This window comes from Pleurodeles waltl, chromosome 7 (assembly GCF_031143425.1).
Source record: "Pleurodeles waltl isolate 20211129_DDA chromosome 7, aPleWal1.hap1.20221129, whole genome shotgun sequence".
Classification (NCBI taxonomy): Eukaryota; Metazoa; Chordata; class Amphibia; order Caudata; family Salamandridae; genus Pleurodeles; species Pleurodeles waltl.
The window spans coordinates 1,194,307,861-1,194,330,540 of NC_090446.1; the positions used below are offsets into that span (position 1 = coordinate 1,194,307,861).

The 22,680-nt window shown below is 40.6% G+C and overlaps 1 protein-coding gene across 2 annotated transcripts in view; it reads left to right on the forward strand.

The window, feature by feature from the left end:
* The first annotated feature begins 2,794 nt into the window (after positions 1 to 2,794).
* The window catches only part of NTN1 (netrin 1), a 424,193-nt gene continuing 404,307 nt past the window's right edge, over positions 2,795 to 22,680 (forward strand). Inside the window, exon 1 of one of the 2 annotated variants that reach the window (XM_069200314.1) lies at positions 2,795 to 3,088. In XM_069200314.1, coding sequence (XP_069056415.1) covers positions 3,057 to 3,088 — 32 coding nt within the window. In that variant the 5' untranslated portion in view covers positions 2,795 to 3,056. The remainder of the gene's footprint in view (positions 3,089 to 22,680) is intronic. The other variant, XM_069200319.1, reaches the window with a different exon arrangement.

A 22,680-nucleotide genomic window follows, 5' to 3' on the forward strand; every position in this document is an offset into this window, starting at 1 on the left:
AGCACAGACAGCACCACACCCACATGCGTCCCCTCACTCACCATCACGTCCACTCACAACCACACCCACTGTCACCACCACATCAACATCCTTCACAACACCCACACCCAGCACTTACACTGCAGCAACAACCTTATGTACACACCTAGGAAACACAGGTGCACACAATAAAGCACCCAACAAACACCATGTATACAAGACACACCCATACTTGCAGCACATACACCTGACACACATGCACCTACACCCTCAACAGTCCCCAGCACATCAGCCACAATCATCCCCTCTCCCTCCAAAACCATTTGTCTTCCCATTCCCATTCCTAAGAACCCTATTGAAGATCCTTCCTTTTCCCTGGCCCTAAACCCTCCCCAAGCCTCCAACCACCACTGCCAAGAAGGTTCCTACCCCTCCCACACCCCAGACCACCTCTTTCACCTCCTGAACCACCTCTATTATCCACCCTTCCACCCCTTCCAGGTCCCAAAGTACATCAACAAATAGTCTTTCCATCCCTTCCACTTTCCAACCCCCACTTAAACGTAGGTCCAGCCTTTCCTGTTCCCAACCCACAGCTTCCCACACCAAACCCACCCATCCCAAACCCAAAGACCCCACTCTCAAATGAGATCTTTGAGGTGCCTGCTCTGCCCAAAGGATGCCCCCTTAGGCGAAGGTTCCCTGGCAGTGTCAATATGTACAAGTGTGGTGGCACAGCAGTGTGATTGTGCACACAATGTTGATATGGACCAGCTATGGCCTTTGATTTCTTCAATCTGTTTATACCAAATTAAAGATTTTCTTTGTTTGGAACACATTAGTCCTGCCCTTACTTTTCTAACAGTTTGATGTTAGTGGATACTTTGTGATGTATGACTATAGTTGTGTTTGTTTCATCCCTGATTTCTGATCCGTTTGATGTGGTCAGTATGTTCTGACCTTGGAACCAATGCTGGAGTTGCACACAAGTGGAAAAGTTTAATGTATAGATGTGTGCGATGGAATCTTATTGTGGCAGCCACTGCATTGTGTGATATTTCATATGGTAAGTATTTCATCTTGGCTTGGCCAATGTCAACATCATTTAGGTAGCACTTCTCCCTATGAATGTAGGTTGGATATGTGTTTGATGTGTGCAAGTTAGTTATTTATCCATCCACAAATGGAGGGTTTTAAATTGCCCTACCTTATTAGGAATTATAATTGACATGTGTCCATTTTTGTGTGTGTACTTAACACCTCATTTATATTAATGTGAGATAAATGCTGTTACAGCTGTGATTGCTTTCATGACTTGCACTTACACATTACCCACATATTCATGTCACTGTGTTATGCTATTGGTTGTCCCTGATATACTTCAAGCCACAGGTCCTGTGCACATAGATGATTTGAGGCACATGCAAAGAGGATTTTGGCACAAGGACCCAGCCTTCCAGGGGTGCCCATGGTTGAGGCAAACCTAATCTGAGGAGACTCTTTACATTGTGACCTTTGAATGTTTCTCACACTGATTACTTAGAATCCCACTTACCTAACATTACTTTTAAATGTGGGTAATGTGTAAGTGTCTATTACAGAGATTTAGCAGAGAAGGTGTCTTTACGTTTCATGACACATCAATACATATATATCTGTGCTATCACAACAGGACCTAGCATGTGGACAATGTCAGGTTGTCACTCAGGACTAATAGGTGTGTAATTGTTGAGGATGTGCTGTTGTGTTACACAATATAATGCACACATCACTATCACTGATAATGAGATGTGAACACATTTTGACTTTTGTTTAAAACTACATGTCCCACAATGCAACACTTTAGCTAATTGGTTTGGAACTATATAAGTGTGGTGAAGTAGACAATGTTTACCTGTGATCAAGACCTGTTTAGGTTGAAACGCTTTGTGTGGTAGAAGCACTGATTTATGGAATAATAATTAAAGGCTGAGATAAGAACTTCCTGGAGTGCGATGATTAATTTTGTTGAAGAAATATATATATATATATATATATATATATATATAGATAGAGAGAGAGAGAGAGAGAGAGAGAGAGAGAGAGAGAGAGAAAGAGAGAGAGAGATAGAGTGAGAAAGAGAGAGATAGAGGGAGAGAGAGAGAGACTGCCATTGTAAATTGCCTTATTGCACTTTTACCATGTTTCACCGTACCCTATTGTGTAGCAAACCCCTGGTGCACTCAGCCCATGGCTGACTTAGAGGCTCTGTCTCCCGAAGAGCGACGGCGAGCACCGGCCTCCACAGAGTCCCGGAGCGCTGCAAGCTTGCACATCCTCTCAGTTCCTTTGCCCGAAATAAGCTTGTTTCACCGTTTGTTGGCCACTAATGAAACGTTAAATGCTCCTTTTCTCTTTATTTCATGCGAGCTGCTGTCTGTGAGACATCTACAAGCCTTCCCCGCTGGGAACAGTCTCGGCCTGTTTCCACCTCTTGCCCGGCTGAAGGCACACCAGACCCCCCTCGCCATTCACCGCCAGGCTGCGAGATGCATTCTCCCTTTAGAAACGCTCTATTTTTGTAACCTCCAAAGCTGCTCATGCAAACCCTGCCAGGTATGTTTGTGTGGGAGCCCCCGGCCTATTATGAGTTCTGCCTTGAAAACAAAACTGGCAAACAGTAGCGACTGGTGGAGCACTGTTTCCATTTTGGCTGTGCAAAGGCTTTCCTCATTTGGTTCCTTTGGAGCTCACGGAGGCATGAAATCCTCAGCAGTCTCTCCCCCCGGCATCCCCCCTTCCCCTATTTTCTTCCCCTTCTTAGAGGCAAATTGCTACAGAGAAACAGCGCAAATGTAAGGGGCAGGAACCCCCATCCTGAGCTCTGGAACAAGTAGCCCACAGTCCCAAGCGCATAATGTCACCTCCCAGCTCTGCAGGTACAGGGCGAGAAGTTTGAATGGAGCGTGAAACCCAGAGCCTGCTGCTGGTTGGCTACTTGGGGGAGAGAATTTTAAAGGGTAATTATTCCCCCTTCCTCCCACCAGGCTCCCCATCATCATTCCGCCATTGTGGAACAGAAATAGAGGGATAAGCCCATGCTCCCCCGCGCGCCTGGTCACTGCGGAAGGTAAGCACGTCTTGATCGCAATGCAAATACAGATATATGTGTGCAGTCTACTGCACCCGGAGCATGTGGGGACAGTGGCACCCCCACCCCCCTTGCTCTTGGAAGTTGTGGTGTGCCGCAGAGGCACTGTGATGCTCTCTTTGGGATGCATGCGTAAAATGTAGTTTTATGACTTATTCCTGAGTTATTAATGTGGGGGCAGGTGATGGTCGTAAGAGTATATGATTTTATATCCCAGAACTAAAGTAGAGATTGTCATCAAATGACCTCTCGAAATGGGTGATTCGGAACCGGAAACTGTGTCATTTGAACTGCTTTCCTGATCAGCCACGGCGTTTTCTTGCCCAAAAAGCGTTTTACACAATCTTTCACTGAACAACTCCTATCCTGTCTTGTGAGGAGTACGAGCATTCCCTCCTCGGCCTCTTCGAAAGTATTTTAATATCTGCTTTTGTAAAAGTGCCATTGATTTCGCCTAGGAGCTGTAAAGGGAGATGATGGCCTTTCTTCAACTTGTTTAGAAAGACGGTGTGTGTACTCCTCTGTTAAGGCATACAAATAAACAAAACGGTGAACTACAGCCAATTTAGTTTCCGGTTTCGGGATATTAGATTAACATGTGGAATTGATATTTTCTCGCCTCAAAAATATGTTTCTATCACTTATTCCAAAAGCGCCTGACGCCCCGACTCAATCCTTAGTAATTAATTTGGCGTTTTGAAATAGCAAGCGAGGTGGATAATAGCGGCATTCATCTCCCAGGGACTAATCTGAACCAAATCTGGAAGAAAGGCCTTTTAGGAAGGCAGAAAACCCCATTGGGCCGCCACTTTCAAAAGAGCTGTCACTCCACTGGAATAAATCGCCCCTGATTATTTCCAAACTGGGGGTCTTCCGCACAACTCGCCTGAGCCCAGCGAAACACAAAAGTAAAACCTATGTTTGCGGGCTCATTTTTTTGCGTAACTGATTGTCAAAAGCAAAAAGCCATTTACGATTGATGCTGCTGTATGAGTTGTTTTGAAAGATAAAGGTTCAAAACTTTCTTAAACTTAAAAAAAAAAAAAAAAAAGTTAATGAAACTTGAAGGCTGAGAGAGGGGCACGTTTCTTCCATTCATATCACCCATGGTGTTGTCACTGATTTTACTGGTTCTGAAATGATTTATTACGATTTATAGCCTTTTTTTCTGAAATCCCCTGCTTCTTTTGTGCTTCAGAGAGTAACAGCGATCCTACTTGTAAAGGCTGCATTAAACTGAAGACAATAGACAGTAAATGTTCGCAAAACCGCAGTTCTTCACAGAATGCTGCTAACATTCATGGAATAGAATAGTTGAACAATCAGAAACAAAGGACATTTTGACTCTTCCTTATACAAATGTATGAAAATAATGTTCACATCAAACCACGGCATATGTGTTCGGATGCAAAACGTGTTGGTTCTTAAAAGTTATTGTAAACATTTTTGTAAACAGTTTTGCATAGAAAGAAGGGTTTAGAAAGACACACATACGTTTCGTATAATGTGCACCTGCTGTGGTGTCGTTTAAAAACACAGAATGTTGTAAACCTAGTTTGAATATAACCCTCTACGTAGACTTGGGAAAACATGATGACACAGTTCTTGAAAAACAGATATGAAAGAAAATGCAAGCTTTAAAAGTTATTTACCTAACCCCAAGGCCGTTTCTCCCAAAGCATCAGTTTCTTTTATTTATAAAACTCACTGAAATAAAGTATGCCTTTTTATTTAAAAATAAACACACATCTTTGCTTTGTCACTCTACAAAGGAGGAACTCTCTGTAAAAAGTAAAATGTGTTAAATAATTCAGGACTGGACAATAAACGCTGAAACCTCCCACAAAAACTCCCTGACATGGAAGGATGGATCAATTTCAAACAATTGTCACAATAGAATTCGCTTTTTTTTTCTCCGTTTTTGTAGAAAAGTTCAATGACGTTCTGACACTGGCTTTTTTACGGTAGGGCATTGCACGTCTAGGCAGATGTCTTCCGAATCTCAGGAAACGTCTCATTTCACTTCACAACCTGTGTATTTATTTGCAAAGAGGTGCCAGGAAAACAGTTTATGTCATCACATCTAACACGATGCACAAAACAAATAGATTTTGCTTCCGTTGCCTTGCTATTTTTTGTTTTTGTTGAAAGTGTTTGCTAGTTTTAGAAAAAGCATAAAAGCAACACGAATGCCTAAAACGAACACAAAACATGTTCTTGTGCAATGCGATATCCGGGGTGGGGGATTTCACAGACATACCTGCTTTCAGAATAGGCAGAAACAATCTAGTTTTAGAATTATTTTAATAAATCTTCATTTTTCCTCCATTAAATAAATAGTGACAGGCCACTCAAATAAAGCACTATGTCTGACACATCTCTTCTAATAAAAACAAACCCGACGAAAATGCACAGCTCTCGAAGTCGGATAATGCTCCTGAAAGATTAATTTACCCAATGCAAATAAATATGATGCACTTTGGGGGAGCAGAAGTCATTTCGAGAAATCGGACAAGCAGGTCCGTGCATATGTACCTTGAGATTTATTTTTGGGAAAGCTTGAACACATTTCCTCTTTAGAGGAATGCAGTGCACGGGGCTGGAAACACGTTAGGCATCCCGTGTGTGCCCTGTGGTGTCAGCCTGCTGGGATCCGTCCTGCTCTCGAGAGTATACATTTAAAGCATTACACTGTTTGCTTGTGTTTGGTGAGCGCCAGCAAAGGATGCTCTACTTCGCGGGGTTATAAAGAATGTGAGAGGATCGGTGAACCGGAGGGGGAGGTGGGAGGTCCGAAATGCTCGCGCTAGATATTCGCACTTACTTACAAAGAGGTCTGGTACTTAGCGGCCCGCAGGGGAAGGCAGTGATGGTGAACGCTGATACTGGCGGCTCAAGGCACTCTAATGCGGGCTCCGTGGGAGTAATAACTCAAGATTTAATGAGCATAGCTGTCAAGCGGCTCCATGTCATGCGTGACACCTTCATCCAATCCTTTTTTTTTTCTTCTAACAGACGTTTACATGTTTGGGATTATGAAACACGTAGTTTTAATGATAAAAGAAAGATTGCATATCCAAAAGCAAAGTGAGGCTTGGGGTCACTTGGCAGCCGCCATGTTTGATGATCAATCTATGAAGCAAGCTCAGACTATCTGCATGTTTCTGTAGCTACTGTCCAGATGAGGGGGTGAGAGTGAGTCTCTCACTCTCTCTCTCTCCCTCTCTCTATCTCTCTCTCTCTCTCTGTCTCTTTCTTTCTCTCTCTTCCACACACCTACCCCACTATAACCACCACCAACCCATCAAGGTAGGAGCATAAGCTACAATTTGTGTAGCTAACCATAACTGGTCAATTTCCAGTTTTTGTTTAATGCCGTAACCAGGGGTGTAACTGAGTTGTTACACTCACCCAATAAATGTATTCCCTAGTAAATAGTTGGGTGCTTGTGCTTTCAGTGTGGTATGGTGCTGTGGCTGTCTGATTTCATTTAGGATTTTTACACACACACACAGACAAAAACATACACACACACTCACTCTCCTCTCTTTTTTGAAGTTCTTAAAAATGGTCATTTTACAACAAATTGTCTTTTAAAGAACCCGTTCAATCCGCGCTGCTATCCCTCCCTGCTGCCCCTTAAGCTCCCTCCCACTCTGCTGCTCAAATAATGTATTTTACCATGATGTGCCAGCGTGATTGTTGGGGAATGTGAAGCTCACACCCCCTAATCTTACTGATCAAGCTGTGCCCCTGGCCATAACCATAACTTTAGTTTGTGGTTTTCTTTTAACTTTTACACTGTGTAATTATTCTGCATAAATCATTTCAAAAGAAATTGTGTAAATCCCAAAGTTTTGCTGTGCCAAGCTTCATTCAGGTGGAAACATTAGGAGGAGCGTCAATATTTTTGCATTTTATTGGTAATTCGTACAGGACATTTTGCTCTCTGTTATAGCAAAAACCACATGGATGGAATTACTTCAAACATGGAATGAAACTAGAACTTTTCTCAGAGATTAATTTGGTGTAAATCTGTTCAGTATTTTTGAGAAATTTGTGTTAAAAATAGGTGCTGGGCAGTCTTTGAAGGGTTAGTGGAAAATAATCTTTTTAGATCTTTACGATCAATTTGATGACCTAACTCAGAAGAAGATCCTTTAAATCCTCAAAGGGAAATAAGGTTAAAAAAAACAAATCCAATTGGATGCAAGCATTTTCACAGATTATTTGAAGGTTCTGTAGATCTGTGCAATCTGAAAGGCTGGCAGCAAATGAGAAGTTTTATTACCATGGCCATTTCAGGATGTCAGGCACTGAAACCTATATCCTGAGAAAAAGTGACACAGAAAATCTAAAAAGACATAGGCAGCGTTTGCTAACCTTTCCTGAGTGGATATGCAGATAGGGGGTCACAGAAGGACTGGTAAAGCCCCTGAAGTAAAAAAAAATGCTGATAAAGTTAAACCAATAAAAATTAAATTGCAGTTCAATTATGCCTGACATAGACCCTGCAGCGTGAGTACTGGGGACACTGGGGCTGAGTTTTTGCGCAGAGAGGGGTGGGTTGGTTACCCAGAGAGCATTCGGTGCAGCACTTAGCCAATGGTAAGGTCCTCCCACCAACTCCTGCTGAGCATGGTCAAAGGTTTTGCACAGAGTTGGTTGTCAACGGATGGATGGGTTCAGAGTTTGGCTGAAGGTCTTGTAGTTCATCCAACCTTTACTGCGCTTGGTTAAAAGCTATGTGCAGCTGGGTTTGATCACACCTGTTCTCCCCTTAGGATGAAGAGGTTACATTTTAGAGATATCTGGACTGGTGTAAATCCAGTTAAACAAATAAAAGCACACCATTCATCTTACAGTTTATTTTCCATTCATCCGTTGCAGAGTGACAAATCCACCGGGTTCTTATTGGCTAGCACTTACAAAGAAATTTCTGTTGGGGTCGTCACTAAACAGAATAGTGTGCTGGCCACCGTGATGGGAAAATCAAAACAAAAAGGTCATATGACACAGGCATTATGATCCATATCTAAATAAATATTTTTATCACAGGATTTGCAAATTTTGTGCTGGATTTGCAAATCCAAGTCCCTTCCTGGACCCCACAGACCTTCCTGGGGTCTCAGGATTTGCAAATCCAGTGAAAAAATTAAATCATAATTTGGTGCAATACACCTGCACTTGGCCAACCCCACTGGGCATGGCTAAAGGCTATGTGCAGTTGGGGTTGGCTGCAGTGGACAGTTCGATGTGGTATAAGACTAAAAATATCTCCAAAAATCACAGAAACATATCAAAGATTAATGTGAAGTTATGGTTAACTTTGGTTATAATTCCTCAACATAAAACCCTCAGAAATTCGTTTAAAACCATAGCTAAAGTACAAATTATGATGTTGAATTAACATCGAAAAACCACTAAAATACACAAGTTATGGTTAGTACCATAATCTATAACTCTTGCGAAAGCCAAGCAAACCATAACTCGCACACCAAATGCAATGGTGATGACCTAACAGTATTTATACCAATAAATAACAATACCTAAAGCAAAATGTAATTAAACAACAACACATACTCAAACCAATAAACCAAACTAACAAATAATACCACATTCACAGTCTTTCAAAATGGTAAGGTTAATGTGATATGTAATATGTAATCTCATCTGTAAGAGTATTTACAACATTTAAATGTATATATATATATATATATATACATATATGTATCTATACACACACACACACATATATATATATATACACACACACATATATTTGTGTGTGCGTGTATATATACATACATATGTATATATATATATATATATACATATATATATATAGTTAACTGAATTACCTATAATGCATCATTACAATGCACAGTGTTGTCATCAATGATGTAATTTCAAATTTTACGTTGATGTTATTGATGATGTAATCGAACATGTCATGAGTAATGTAAAATGTTAGGTCATAAGCAGTGCATGGCAATGGCACAAGTTATAGTTACTTCAGGTAACTACAACTTGTGAATTTCTGTGGTTTTTAGAGCTTAAAATGTAACATTTTAACCTACATATTCACCTAACTATAATGTCAGTAATATTTTATTGCCATACTTAACTAGGCCTACCCTGCTTCATTCATTCAGGCTCTGTGCCCAAACCCCTGTGGGTGGCCAAGAACCCGTCGCTGGCCAACCCCCATGGTTTTGCTGTACTACGATAAAATTTACACAAGGGCCACACACAGTGCACCAGGCAGCCAAATAAATTACTTTTAATTTGATCTGGGAGGGGGCCCTCTGACCAGGGGTTAAGGGTACTCCTACTGTGCTCCCTTATTCTGTATCTTTGTTTGTTTTGTAGGACACAGGTACAAAGTCCCTGTGTCCTAAAATGGGGGTCACAACATTCCCTTTATGTTGCAGCCAGCCAATCACATCATGTGCTTCCAGCTTCCAGTACCAAGGTACTCCACAGTAGTACAGTGCTAGTATAGCATTCCTAGATATCTATGAGTTTTGTACCTTAATTTCACAAAAATTACGGAACAGATTTTCACCAAATCACAAAAAGCAAACTTTCTGGATCAATATTTGGCTTTCGGACACATTTGGTGCAATTGTGTTCTGCAGCTTTGGCTGCAGCACTGCCTAAAGTTCCTATGGGAAATTGCTTGGGTAAATCGCATTTTTGGGACACTGCTCGACTTTTCAAAAAGGAGCTGAAGTGGATGAACCTTTGTTTTGAAAAGTTTTGTAAAATGGTGTCAAAGGTATTAGCAAACCAAAACCAAAAAATCCAATTCCTATGGAAACCCAATAGTAACTGTAACTACACAGTAGCGACAGCCACTGTGTAATAAATATAAACATATGTTTATATATATATATATATATATATATATATATATATATATATATATATATATATATATATATTATATATATTATTAATCACATGCATCCCCATTAATAATTTTGTGAGATAGGCCTCCTGTTCCAATGGTCCTATGTTTGTTTTTCTGTTTCGCCCTTTTTCATTTAAAATATTTTGCCTTCAGTGCTCAGTGGGTGGAATGGTGTTAATAGCAGTATCTCCTATGGTGTGATTCTATGCTCAAGTTCGGGGTCTGTTACAACCATCACAGCCCTCAGCAGTGATTTGTAATGTGAAATTAATATGATCAATCACAATGAAGATTAAGAACATCTTATTGTGATTATTGATGGGTGCACTCTGGCATTATTAAGCATAAATGGCAAACAGTCATGCTTATGAAAGGCATTTAATACTTTGTGTCTTGAAATATTTATCTATAAAATAAAGGGCCCTCATTACGATTGGGCCAATACATTCCAATATATGCTTTAACTCCTGTTACAGCACATGTTAGAATTAATAATTTTTTGTTAAAGGGGGCAACCCATGGATACATTTTGGCAGGTGAAACCTGCCGATATTTAATGGAAGAGAAAAAGCCCAGTAAATACTAGAACATGCTGATTTGGTGCTCGAAGTACCTAAATACGCATTGAATGTACCCAAAAACGTGTGCTAGAAGAAAAGTATTGCACCCAAACACCTCAGATTTTATCTAGCTTGATAATTATGGCATGGAATAATGGCCGTATCATGCGTCATCTCCACCTCTCTCAAAAACACAAACAATGATGGATTTCAAAATAGGGATTTGGGATTATTGCATTTAAAAGCTATACATAAATGTTGGTTGTTTTGAGAGCATCTCTTTGAATAGGATGTTAAAGAAACAACAGTTGGTCAGAAAAACGCTCTGATAAATGGCGGGTTTGGTCTTGCTGAAGAAAGATACCGGTTTTGAATGTGAGTCTGATTGTCTCATGTAGTTTAATGTGTTTCTGTGGAATGTTTGTGTTGCTGTCTGCTTCTACACTGAGGCAGTCAGGCGTGAGTCAAAACACATACCTTTATGGATTTTATTCTTGCAATATTGTGGATCTATTTAAGAAAGGGAGGCAGACTGGAGGTAGGGCATTCATGAAGCTTCCTAAATGACTGTTGCCTTTGAAATGCCTTTGGGGCAGGGGCAGAGTCATCACAAGTCAGATATGGTGTTTGGCTGATGTAGCCACAACCCTCGCCTCCTATCATCAGCAGTACCCAGGTGGGCAATCCCTGGCTTTTCTATTGGCCATTTCTTCTCCTGAATATTATTGAGATGCAAGTTGAATTAAAGATGTGTTCATGTTGTACTTTGAAGTTACGCTGAAGTCTAATCCATCAAACACATTATAACAAATTTGAAAATTGATGTAGTCATCTTTCATAAATAACACATGCATTGTATAAATGTACAGAACATCCAGAGCCGAAATTCTCTTGAAAAACAGCTAAACACTAATCTCTAGAAAGGAACAGTTTCAATTAATATAATGGCTCCTAGAATTAGGTCACTTTAATTGATGATTGTAGATAGGTAGCTAGGACCCATATGGAGAACTATTTCATTTAAGCGGGGGTTCCTTGCAGCTGATCACACACTTACTTTTTCTTCCTGGTTAAAAGGTGTGTCCATGGCAGGCTGGGCATTAAGCATGTGGTTCAATCTGCAATGAATGAATGTGATGAATTAATACTAACGTTCATATTCCAAGGTGAGGTATTGCTGCAGAAACATAGAAACAACAAAAACAAGGAGGCACACACGAACTAGAAAACAGGAGAATGTATGTAAAAAATGTCTTACTAATATAAATTCGACAAAAAGATTATGAAGAAGAGATGAAAACCAATAGGTCTTGAAGTAATTTCAGCTATTAAAGAGAAGAACGACATGCAAGCTGGAGGCATACAATGAGAACATGCGGGTCTTACAGCACTTGTGGTGATTACTCCAGATAGATGAGGATAAGAGTAATGGTTAAAAAGTTTAGAACAACTTTAGAGGCAAATACGGCCTGGTATTTGCCAGTATACAGCCAAATCCTCTTGCAAAGTGCAGGCTTAGCCAATTTACCAACCTCAACCAGAAAATCTGGCAGCCTGTAACCCATTAACCTCTTGTACATTACTTGAGGATTGTGCATACAGGACAACGATCAGTCCTCTAAGACTACATGATTATTTGCTGTATTAGTGAGTTCCAAAACTGTTTTCACCATGGATGGAAGTGCACAAGATACATACACTATATAGATGCACTAAATTTATATATTATATATCACAGACTTACTTAGTGTTCATGAGGGGGCCTGAAAGGGAGAACTCAAGGTAATTATATTTAACTTAGAGGGTTATTCGGTTCACAGGTGCAGACAGCCTCAGCAGTGGTTTGAGTGTATAACATAGTTTATAAAAGCTCTTGTCCCAAAAGCTTTCACTTTTACAATGCCACAAGCCCAGTCTGTCCTTCATATTGACAATGAAGAAGGGAACATATAGGAAACAACCAGGCGACATGAAACTAGTTGCATGACTGCGTAACATAACAACTCCCAATGCCGGCCAAGAGGTGGGGAATTGGGAATCACGTAATTTATCTAACACCTGTGAAAAACTTGTACCTGGGAAAAGGCAATGTAGCAGGTGTTTAGAGTTGTTACAATATTTTGTTTACAATTTAGACGATATGCATCAGTAGAAGCTGCAGATTACAATGGCAGGTGTTTGAGTATATTACCAGCATCTTCACTTGAGATAAAGGCAGATGAAGGAGGCAGATGAGGGAGGTTTACTGTAGTTTTTGAAGTTGAGTGCCTTCTTTATGGAGAGAGTGGTGTTTGTCATGACAGGAGCCAGAGCATGGCTTAAGGCAACCCTGCCGGAACAGAGTCAAATGGAGGTGTCATACAATGATGTTATCATTTACTGTGGTCCCTTAAATGGATTGTGCCCAAGGTGATTGGACACCCCAATGTGTGTTGTTAAGTCACATGGTAAAGCTGTGTGGTAATGTTCTACCATTTAGGGCATGGTGACATTTAACGCCAATGTATATGACCCAGCAACCAATCTGCAAGTAGATTCCTAAGGTGTGATTAGGGATAAAGGAGAGCGAAGTCCACAGCGGTGGTGTGACATCTTGCAAAGAGAGCACACCACAAATTTCTCAGGAAAATGTATTTGTTAAGTGAACCCGGTCATATTAGAAAAGACTTCCTTAGTTCACCCGAAAAAGTGTTACGAACACCAGCCTCTATGTGATTTTATGTAGAAGGTTAACTACAACCAGAACAGAAAAAGAGAGATGAACACATAGGGCCAGGAACTATTTGTTAATGCTGGAAGCTTGGACAAGAGGCCATACCAGGCCATACCACAGGGAGGAGGTCAGCACAAAGAGTCAGAAAATGTTGGTGGGAAGTTGAGTGACTCAATGGAAGTCCTCGAGCCCCACAAACCAAGGGGAGAAGATCCTAAGGAGCGGAGAAGGGCCAGTGATGAGCAGCAATGGACAGAGAAGGAAGTACAGAGGTGGGTAATGGACATACATTTCAGTTGTGTGCTTGCATTCTTTGTTTCGGTGAGTTGATCAAGAGAAAGAAATAAAGCTGAAAGGGAAGAGAGAAGTGTTAATATGAGAGATGTAGTTACAGGAACAGTTTCTTAGAGCCTTCTTGACCAAATACTGTTGCTCATTAGTGGTGGTTATTGCCTTTTCTCAGATTTAAGTGTCTTCTGCTTCTTGTATGGGAGCTCATTGTTGGACTGACAAGGCAACTAATAGCCTTTAGCTGCCAGAGCAGAGGACGATAACGTTTAAGTCTTTCACTAACTTAGACTTGATCCCCAAAGTCAACCAGATCCTCAAATGTTTATCTTTTCAAAATGACATGTTTGCAGGAGCATTGTTAGTGTGCATTACTAAGAAATGGGCCATCTATAATGTCATTCGATTAAAAGTAAATTACCTTAACCTGCATTTGCAAGGTGTGTATTCACAAAAGATGTGTAATTCTTGGAGTTGAACAACAGATGTTTTATTGTTCCCAGTTCGCAGTCGTGCACTTTGAAGCTAAAAAGTTAAATGGCCCTGCTAGGTTTCAACTCTGTGACCACAAGGTCAAACATAGATTCCTGCAGTAGATGCATTAGTCCTGATCAAGTCAAGAAAATAGAGTTATTTCATACACAACAATCTATACACCAGAGTTATGAATTCGAAGTCCATTTTGTGTATGGTAGCTGACAAGATAACTGAATGGAATGGATGTCTGCATCAGATATCGGTAAGTAGCCAAAAGGTCAGACCTTGGACGGCTCAGTCAGTCTTTCATCGCTGCAGGGGTCGAATAAATGATCAACCGCTATTAGTGAAGCAATAAAGAGAGAGTTTGGATCGTGTGCATATGATAGCTAACTATTTAGATGGGCAGCCCTTATTCTAAAGAGAACATAAAATGCATGGACAGTGCCTCTGAAAGGCTTGTGAGGCAGGTGCAATAGTTAACCATTATTCACGCTTTCATCATTCTTTTATAATGCTTTTATTATTTTATTATAGGTAGATGTGTTATTACAGTTATATAAATGATTTGTCTTACTTTTAATAATGAATTACTATTATTTTTATGCAATAAGTATTTTTGTGAATAGTTTTTAAAAAGTTACTTTGAGTACCACTAATGTTTTATTTTTTTGTACGTGATCCTTAGTTATTTTTTAATTATTACTTCTATATTACTATTTATTATTTGCATTGTTTTATCGTTTTATTGCAGTTCTACTGATTTTCAACTACTGGTAGAACCTGATTATTAAAACAATGCTATAACTGGTAATGATGACATGTTTTACTTGCTGCTAGTAAAGAAACTGCTTCTCAGAAATTCGCCAAGTGATCATGCTAAAAGTTTGATTTTCGGTTCTATAGCAGCCCACCTATTTTAAAGCATAGACAAAAGGCAACACGTTGAAAAGCACTCAAAATTACTCCAGTTCAATTCTAACCTTACACCTACACCCTAAATCTAACCATAATCCTTACCCTGACGCCAACCCTGCACTCTATCCCTAAACACAACGCCTTATACATTCCCTACCCCTACAGTTAATCTAAACCTTAATCCTTTTCAATGCAGTACATTATCGATGCTTAGCTATATGTGACTTTAAGCGAATTAGATGCTCTATACTTTAAATAAGATGCTTACAATGCTGAACACAGTTTGCACTTGTAAACTTATTTGTCATCATTAATCTATTGATTTTACCTTTTATTATGTAAAGTGCAGGGGTGCAAAGCCGATATCCAAATAAAAACATAAACCCCATCTACGCTTTATAAGTACAAAAAACACTCCCTGCATGCTATTACCAAAAATGTACTTATATATTTTTATATTTTGGGATAGTGTCATTTGCCATGGTTACAAATTAAAAGGAAAGCTAGCAAACGTGTGCTCTGTCCTGAAGTGACTGAGTCCTAGGTTGATCTTTGAGATTAAATTGATGTCATGTTTCAGCACTGATGCTAACCATGACTTTTGGCAAACTGGGTTTATGCATGGACTTGATCTCAGAGCTATGAAAGGAACTGATGGAGAGATAGAGGGCCAGATGTACGAATGTTCGAGTCAAATCACAGATGTTGTATTTGCACAGTGGGAGCAGTCACAACATTTGTTTGCGCAGTGCTGAATATAAAAAACTCGACACAGCATAAAAAGGCTTTTTGCATGGATTCGCAGAAATCCTGTCTCAGAAATGTTTGTAAGGAAGAATTTCTTCTGCGCATCCTTGTGAAGAGATGGAGGTCAGCAAGGGACAGCAAACCTCCGTCTTCGCACTCACATTTATGAAGTGTAGTTACTGGGGCCCCTATCCGTTAGATGGACTGGGTCATAACAAAAGATGGGGCACAATGTGAAGAGATATTGGGGAGCATACACCACGCCAAGGAGCCACTGTTTGCTTCCCCTGATGCCCCTGTTGACATTTGCACGTTGCCTGCTCTTTCCAGTAAACAGTTTCCAGTTTGTAAATGGATACTAAATGATTGAGTCAATAATTTTTCTGTGATTTGCGACCACATAAACAGTTGCAAACTATTGACACATTTTCTTGCTTATTGCAAGGACTAGGGAATCTCAGCCTGTTAGGTTCGCAGGCCATTGGAGACTTACAATGTCAATATTGTACCTTGCAAATTGGATTTTTGCTTTAAGAAAGCGGGCCAGTTTCCACAGTGCAAAATTAAGAATTAAAAAATGAGAACATACATAGAGGAACCCAATCTGCTAAAATGCGAGGCATTGTGTCTGCTCATGAACTTTGCCTGTGTAAAATGCAATTGTTGCCAGCAGCAAAGTTAATCACAATTCCTTAGAATAGCATGCACAGCGCAGCCAAACTAACCAATCTTTTTTCACAACTATTGATATGTTGAAGATGGTCAACTACACTATACATCTATTTTTAGGAAATAGAGGTTGAACGGCGGAAAGAATTGCTCTGCACACGGGCTGTAAGTCACCTATAATACACTACACATGCGCAAATACTTACAAATGAAAACATTCAGTGCTCCACAATGCACACATTAGGTCAGGCTGAGAAAAAGTGTAATTCATATCAGGTGCTTATGCAATTTGAAAAATGTAGTTGCCAATAAACTGCTTTACCACTTGAGCGAAAGCCGAGCAGGAAGGAGTAAGAAAGTAGTTTTAAAACTACGGATATGACATTGTGCGTTGACGTCGACGATAGCACATTGTTGTTTCGCGAAAAGAGACATGGCGCCCGAGCTACAGCTGGTAACACAAGTAAAGGTCTTGAGGTAAACAACGATTCGCTGCGGGTCACCTTAGCCTCTCGTGACAGTGCAAGGTTTATGCCAAATGTCTCCGGCAGCCAGAAAGGGCATTGAAACGTGTCACACCTCATGACGTAATGTGCTTCACTCCGCTCACAAAAATCGATTGTGAAGTTGAACTTCCAAATAAAAACGAAGATGTCTAAAGAGGACCCTGTTCCTTGAGTGCGCTTGTGTGAGTGGTATATTTTTATTTCCTTGTCGGTCAATGACTGATGTTACTTAGGCTGGCGTGTTTTGCTGGTTGTGCTATGATTGAGTTGTTGAGGGCAGGGAGTGTTTCTTCTCTTGCATATGGAAGTGGAGCTTGTTTTTCCAACGCATTTCCAGGAGAGGTGATGTTATGTCAGAGTCAGATAAAGGACTTACAAGTTACAGTGGCATGGGGAACTGCCCTCACTTTCACATGAGAACTCTAAAGGGATTAAATAAGGAGTGTGTGGGGATGGTGCTCCCACACCGTCAACTAGTCCTCTTTGCGGGGGGTCGGCAGTGTTTGCTCAGCTGTTTGCTAGTCGCCATGCTTTGCTTAAGCTCTCACTGGGACTTTGTTTTAGGCTCTGGCTGCTGCAAAATGTTTAAAACACGTGCCCATGGATTTACTTGGGTTAAAAACAAAATTCAGTGCATTACATATCCACTTGCAGCCTGGCATGTTGTCAGATTACAAATAGAGGAATGTCCAAGGTTCCAGGTGTACCACACCACGCTATTAACCAATGGGGATGCGGAGATGTGTGGCTTAGCAAACCATTGCCAGCTCAAGGTGAATGCACAGTGATGTGGCACCCAAGCAATCACATTCTATGAGATGCCTCCTAAACCAAGAATGTAACCTGTTCCGCTCACCAGCACATCTGAAGTAGATGTTGGTGAAATCAGATAATTTTCCGACAGCACAGTGCTTCTGAGAGGCCATGGCAACTGAAGGAGAGTCAGTCACAAGTCAGGCATGAGACCAAAAGGTGAACCACAATTTGCCAGGATTATGAGCCCTTCAAAGTCACTGAACTCACTACAACTCTTCAATTTTCCAACAGATCCATCCGCCTTTCTTGGAAGCTGTCATAGATGAGTCAATGCACATGCCGAATGGAATCACTTTGGCTCTGTAATCACAGCTCCCTTTGGATATCTTACACAGTTGATTTGCAAACATGTCATCCCTGCACCCAGTGAACATCTATGAACCTTACACGTTGGAACATCTCTTCCTATTAGTGACGCTACAATAGTACTAAATCTTAACATAGGTTGCAGATCCACAACATAGGAGCTCTTCACTGCTGCTCAGTTTGATAGTCCCTTTCCCGGCCTTTATTCCCCCCCACCCTTCACCCCATCCCTCATTCCAACAGGATCTCCATGTCACACCCACCGTTAAATATTCAAACTAAATTAGATGGGAATCCAAGCGATTTGACCTGTGTCCCGCCGCGATTCCCCATCTGAAAGGCATTTAATTATTTAAATATCACACACACAAAGCTCACCAGACAACTTTGTCTGGGTGAAACAATGGCGCCTGAATGGCATAACGCAGAACGTGGGGGGGTCTGACTGCGTTGGCGCTATTTTGTCCTCGTGTTCTTTATTGGGCTCGATGAAAAGTGGGAGGAGGAGGGGACGAAGAGGCTGCTTCTCACATCATCCGGAGACTTTCAGCTCTCTGTGATGGAATGGAGCGGGCTGACCTCTCCAGAGTTTTATTTAGGGGCTGAACAATGTGTGTCTTGTCCAAACACCACTTGTTACCTCCATGCTCCCTGACCAGCCTTACAACGAATGAGTACAAACAATTCACGCTGGCACTGGGGGAGTGTACAAGAAAAGGACAGACAACACAGCTAGATGTAAGATGCTATGTTCTGTCTAACACCTTTCAGATATTAACTACAATCTGCCTTCCAGTTTCATTTAAATTGACTATTGCCCATTTCCCTGAAGATTAGGACCACCAGTCCAAAATCATTTGTACATGTCCTGTGTGCTACATGGTACACTCAAATTCGTCTCTCATAGTGATGTTTTTAGAATTGTTTTGTATATATATTAAACTGCACATGTTTACTCAACGCCCACAGCAGTACACAGAATGCAGTGATGTGGAACAGAGCAGAATAATAAGTTTCCAATTTGTCAAAACATTTGTGGGATTCCTGAAATTACTAACCTCTGCAGATATTCTAATTAGTATACAAGAAGTCACACACATATATTTTGCAAGAACCCAGCAAATTGTAACCAGAGAGCCTTGAATTTTCAGTCTATTCTGTAAAAGTTTTGCTGCCATTTTTAAATTAATGAAAATATACTCAAAATATCTAGTTTCAGCTAAAGATTCTGAAGTTTCTGCCAAAATCAAGCATTTTCAAATAAGTAGGAGAAAAGACTACCAAAAGAGAGACAATTCTGTGGTTTTGGTGGGATGTCTGTAGAATTCTGGTAGGTTAAAAGGCAGCAGCGATTTACAGCTCCTGAAATGCAGGGGTGTGTGTGTGTGTGTGTGTGTGTGTGTCTGTGTGTGTGTGTGTGTGTGTGTGTGTGTGTGTGTGTGTGTGTGTCTGTCTGTCTGTCTGTCTGTCTGATGGTGTTACCCAATTCTGGGGTAACTAAATGCCGAGACTGATTAGCATTGACCCCCAACTCATGCCTTCATCTTCCACCACCCTACACTTTATCTTTTTATCTTATCCACGAAGATTCTCGATCATTCTTTCTTTGTCCCTTAGTCAATATCTACTGATCTTTCTCTTTCTTCTTCTTCTTTCCCATATTCAGACTTTTGTGTTCTTGCTCTCAAACTAAGTCTAAAGATATCTGATGGTGGAAAATAAGTTTTGGTCCCCAAAAATAAGTGCTGGTGTCCATCCATTGCAGCCACCGGCATAAAATAAGCAGTGTGCATTGATCTCCGCCTCCTGTGGTCTTGCATGCTGGGGAAGTATCACAGGACGACATAGTCTTATGGACGTTGCATTGAAGTAGAGGAAGAAGTGGTGGAGGAGTGATGGATAGGGAAACAAGTCATGGCTAGATCAAGAACATGCACGGTGCAACAAGGAGGTATCAAGAATTGATTGGTAGGAAGTGAGGTAGGGACAGGGAAGCAAGGTAGTGATGCAGTGGTTGAGGGAGGTTTTGTGCCAGAGGCGGCAACATTTTCCTGAATGGTGTACGATGGGTAGCTGTGGCTGTTGAAATTTCAAAATGGCATCGAACAGTGATAGCTCCAGATGTCTGACACCGGTAAAGAAAAACTACATCATACAAATTGCGCACAATGAGGGAAGTGGGTGAGTAATAAATGATCCTGGCAGTTTGGGGGGTAGGTAGTCCCTCAATTAGCTTAATTTCCACCACCTACATTTGCTAAAAAACACATCGTTTTTGATGGGGACTTATGAAAAAGTCCAGTACCTTCACCATGATCCAACAAGCCTGGCTCTCATCAGGGGCTTTAGGGGTTTATCTTCCAGCAGAATAGATTGAACCACTGTGAGACAACTGTGCATTCTTCAGACCAGTTCTACTAACAATTTGGTAAAATCCAATGAGTATTAAAGTCAGTTCAAAAGATCGGGAATTATGATTTCATATGTTTATTCATTTTAAATAGTCTATAGCATCTTCTTTCATGTCTTCGTACCACTCCCTTCTATTCTTCATCTTGTCTCTTTGTTCTCAGTCATACAATATGATAATGATCCACTGAGGCTAAATAATGTGGGGTATTTACTACATGTTAATACCATTACACTAAGGTGAGGTAGTTACTATGATTGGCAAATAATTCTTATTGCAAGTGTTCAACTTTACAATGAAGCATTGCAGGCAAAATCAATATTTAGTATACAATTTCCACATGTTTTGTGCCTTTTCCCCAAATAAATTTCAGCAGGTTTGATTTGATGGAAGTTAAAAGGAAAACTGTGAGAATGTGTAATTAGCACACAACTCATAATTTCGATCCCTTCCTAAACTCTTGTTTGCACAGGGGACAACCTTTAGCCTTTAACGTGTAATGAGGGCCAAAGAAGTGACTGTGTGGAAAATATAAAAGTTACACAGAACTAATAATCTCAGTCTACAGACAGCAGAGCTAGATCCATCATGTCACATAACAGATCTACTGCCACAAATCATACATGCTCACGAGTCAAATAGCAGTCACAATTTCATCAAATGTTTATTCAATGTAGTCCTGACATAAATGTGATAGAATGCATTTAAAAAGTCATTAATAAGTCTGCAGAACTCTTCATGATCTCCGGTCATTTTTTTCTTAAATATTAGCTTCTGGAAATATACTCACTTTGCATCCAACTCTATGTTTACATTTCGGATAAATGAACTCAAATTTCCCAAATACATGTTTGGGATTTTCTTTAAAAAACTATCTTGTCCTGAAACCCTGATATCAGTATCTCACACGTGGACATCTTTTGCTTACCATGCATACCTTCATCACAGGAAAGGTTTGTCTATTACATGTCTAATATGTTTACTATAATTATGTTGTGGCTAGGCAAAATCATATAACATGGATATGTTATGACAAGAATTATAACACGAGGAAACTGTCAGCGGTCTACAGAGATAGGTACCATTCTGGCACATGACGTGGGTAATATGAGAAGAATTACCACCATTACGCAATGGCCAGCGTGTATCAGTAATGGAAACCAAATTGCCCTGGATGTCCACAATAGACCAATAATTCCTTTCATGAAGTCAGGGCAACAATTATGCTGCAAGTGGGCACCATTGTGCAATGCATCTTGTAACATGTCAAAATACCACTGTTACTCCATGGCTAGTATTATGCTAATAGCGGCACAGATGTGCCAAGAATTGCCACTATTATACCACAGCGGGCATTAAATCGGGAGTGGGCACCAAATTGTGATCCAGCCTTGCAATATGACATAATTTACCACCATTCAGCCAGGGGCAGTATAGTCAGTCAGGGGTATGTCTTGGATGCCCTACAACATACCCACAGCGTGTCAGGAATTGCCCCCGTTATGTCAGGGTTACATTTTATCAAGTTCTAAATGATCCCAGGCTAGTTGGGTCCTGGCTTAAGATTCTAATGTTCGCTTATAGATGCTACGTCTATGTGAACATATAAAACACACATCATCATATAGCCCAGAGCAAGTAAAACAATATCTGACTACCTCACAATTCTCCCCAAACTCACTTTTGACCCACAGATATTGATTAGCACAAAAATAGCAATAACAATTAAACCTAGTTCTTGTGTTTGTCATTGAAATCTATGTACTACAACAGAGACCCTGCATAAAGCAATGTCACAGACCTCACAATGCCAACGTGTAATGCTTCATCAATTAACCTTCCACATTGTCTTAGCTTAAGTGCACTAAGCCTTGTGACCTTAAAAACACTACCTTCATCACAACCGTGCACTGGACGCAGCACAGTGCCCCTGCTCACATGAACATTTTAGGCACTGTACAGGACTAACTTCAAATCTAAAGTACGTCCAGCAAACATCTGTACTTCCAACTGAGCCTTTCCATTCACAGCATGAGAACGCATGCTAAAACTATTAAGTCTGGCAGGCTCGTCCACTGGAAATCTCCGCTTATTGCAGAAACAGTGAACATGTATGTATGCACAAAACACCCTTTACACAGCATGTGCAACCATTCTCAAACTTGTAAGACACACACTCAAGTATAGAAACTTCAGTTTAGGATTTCTTTTGGATTGGACTGTCAGACCAAGGTCCAAATATGGA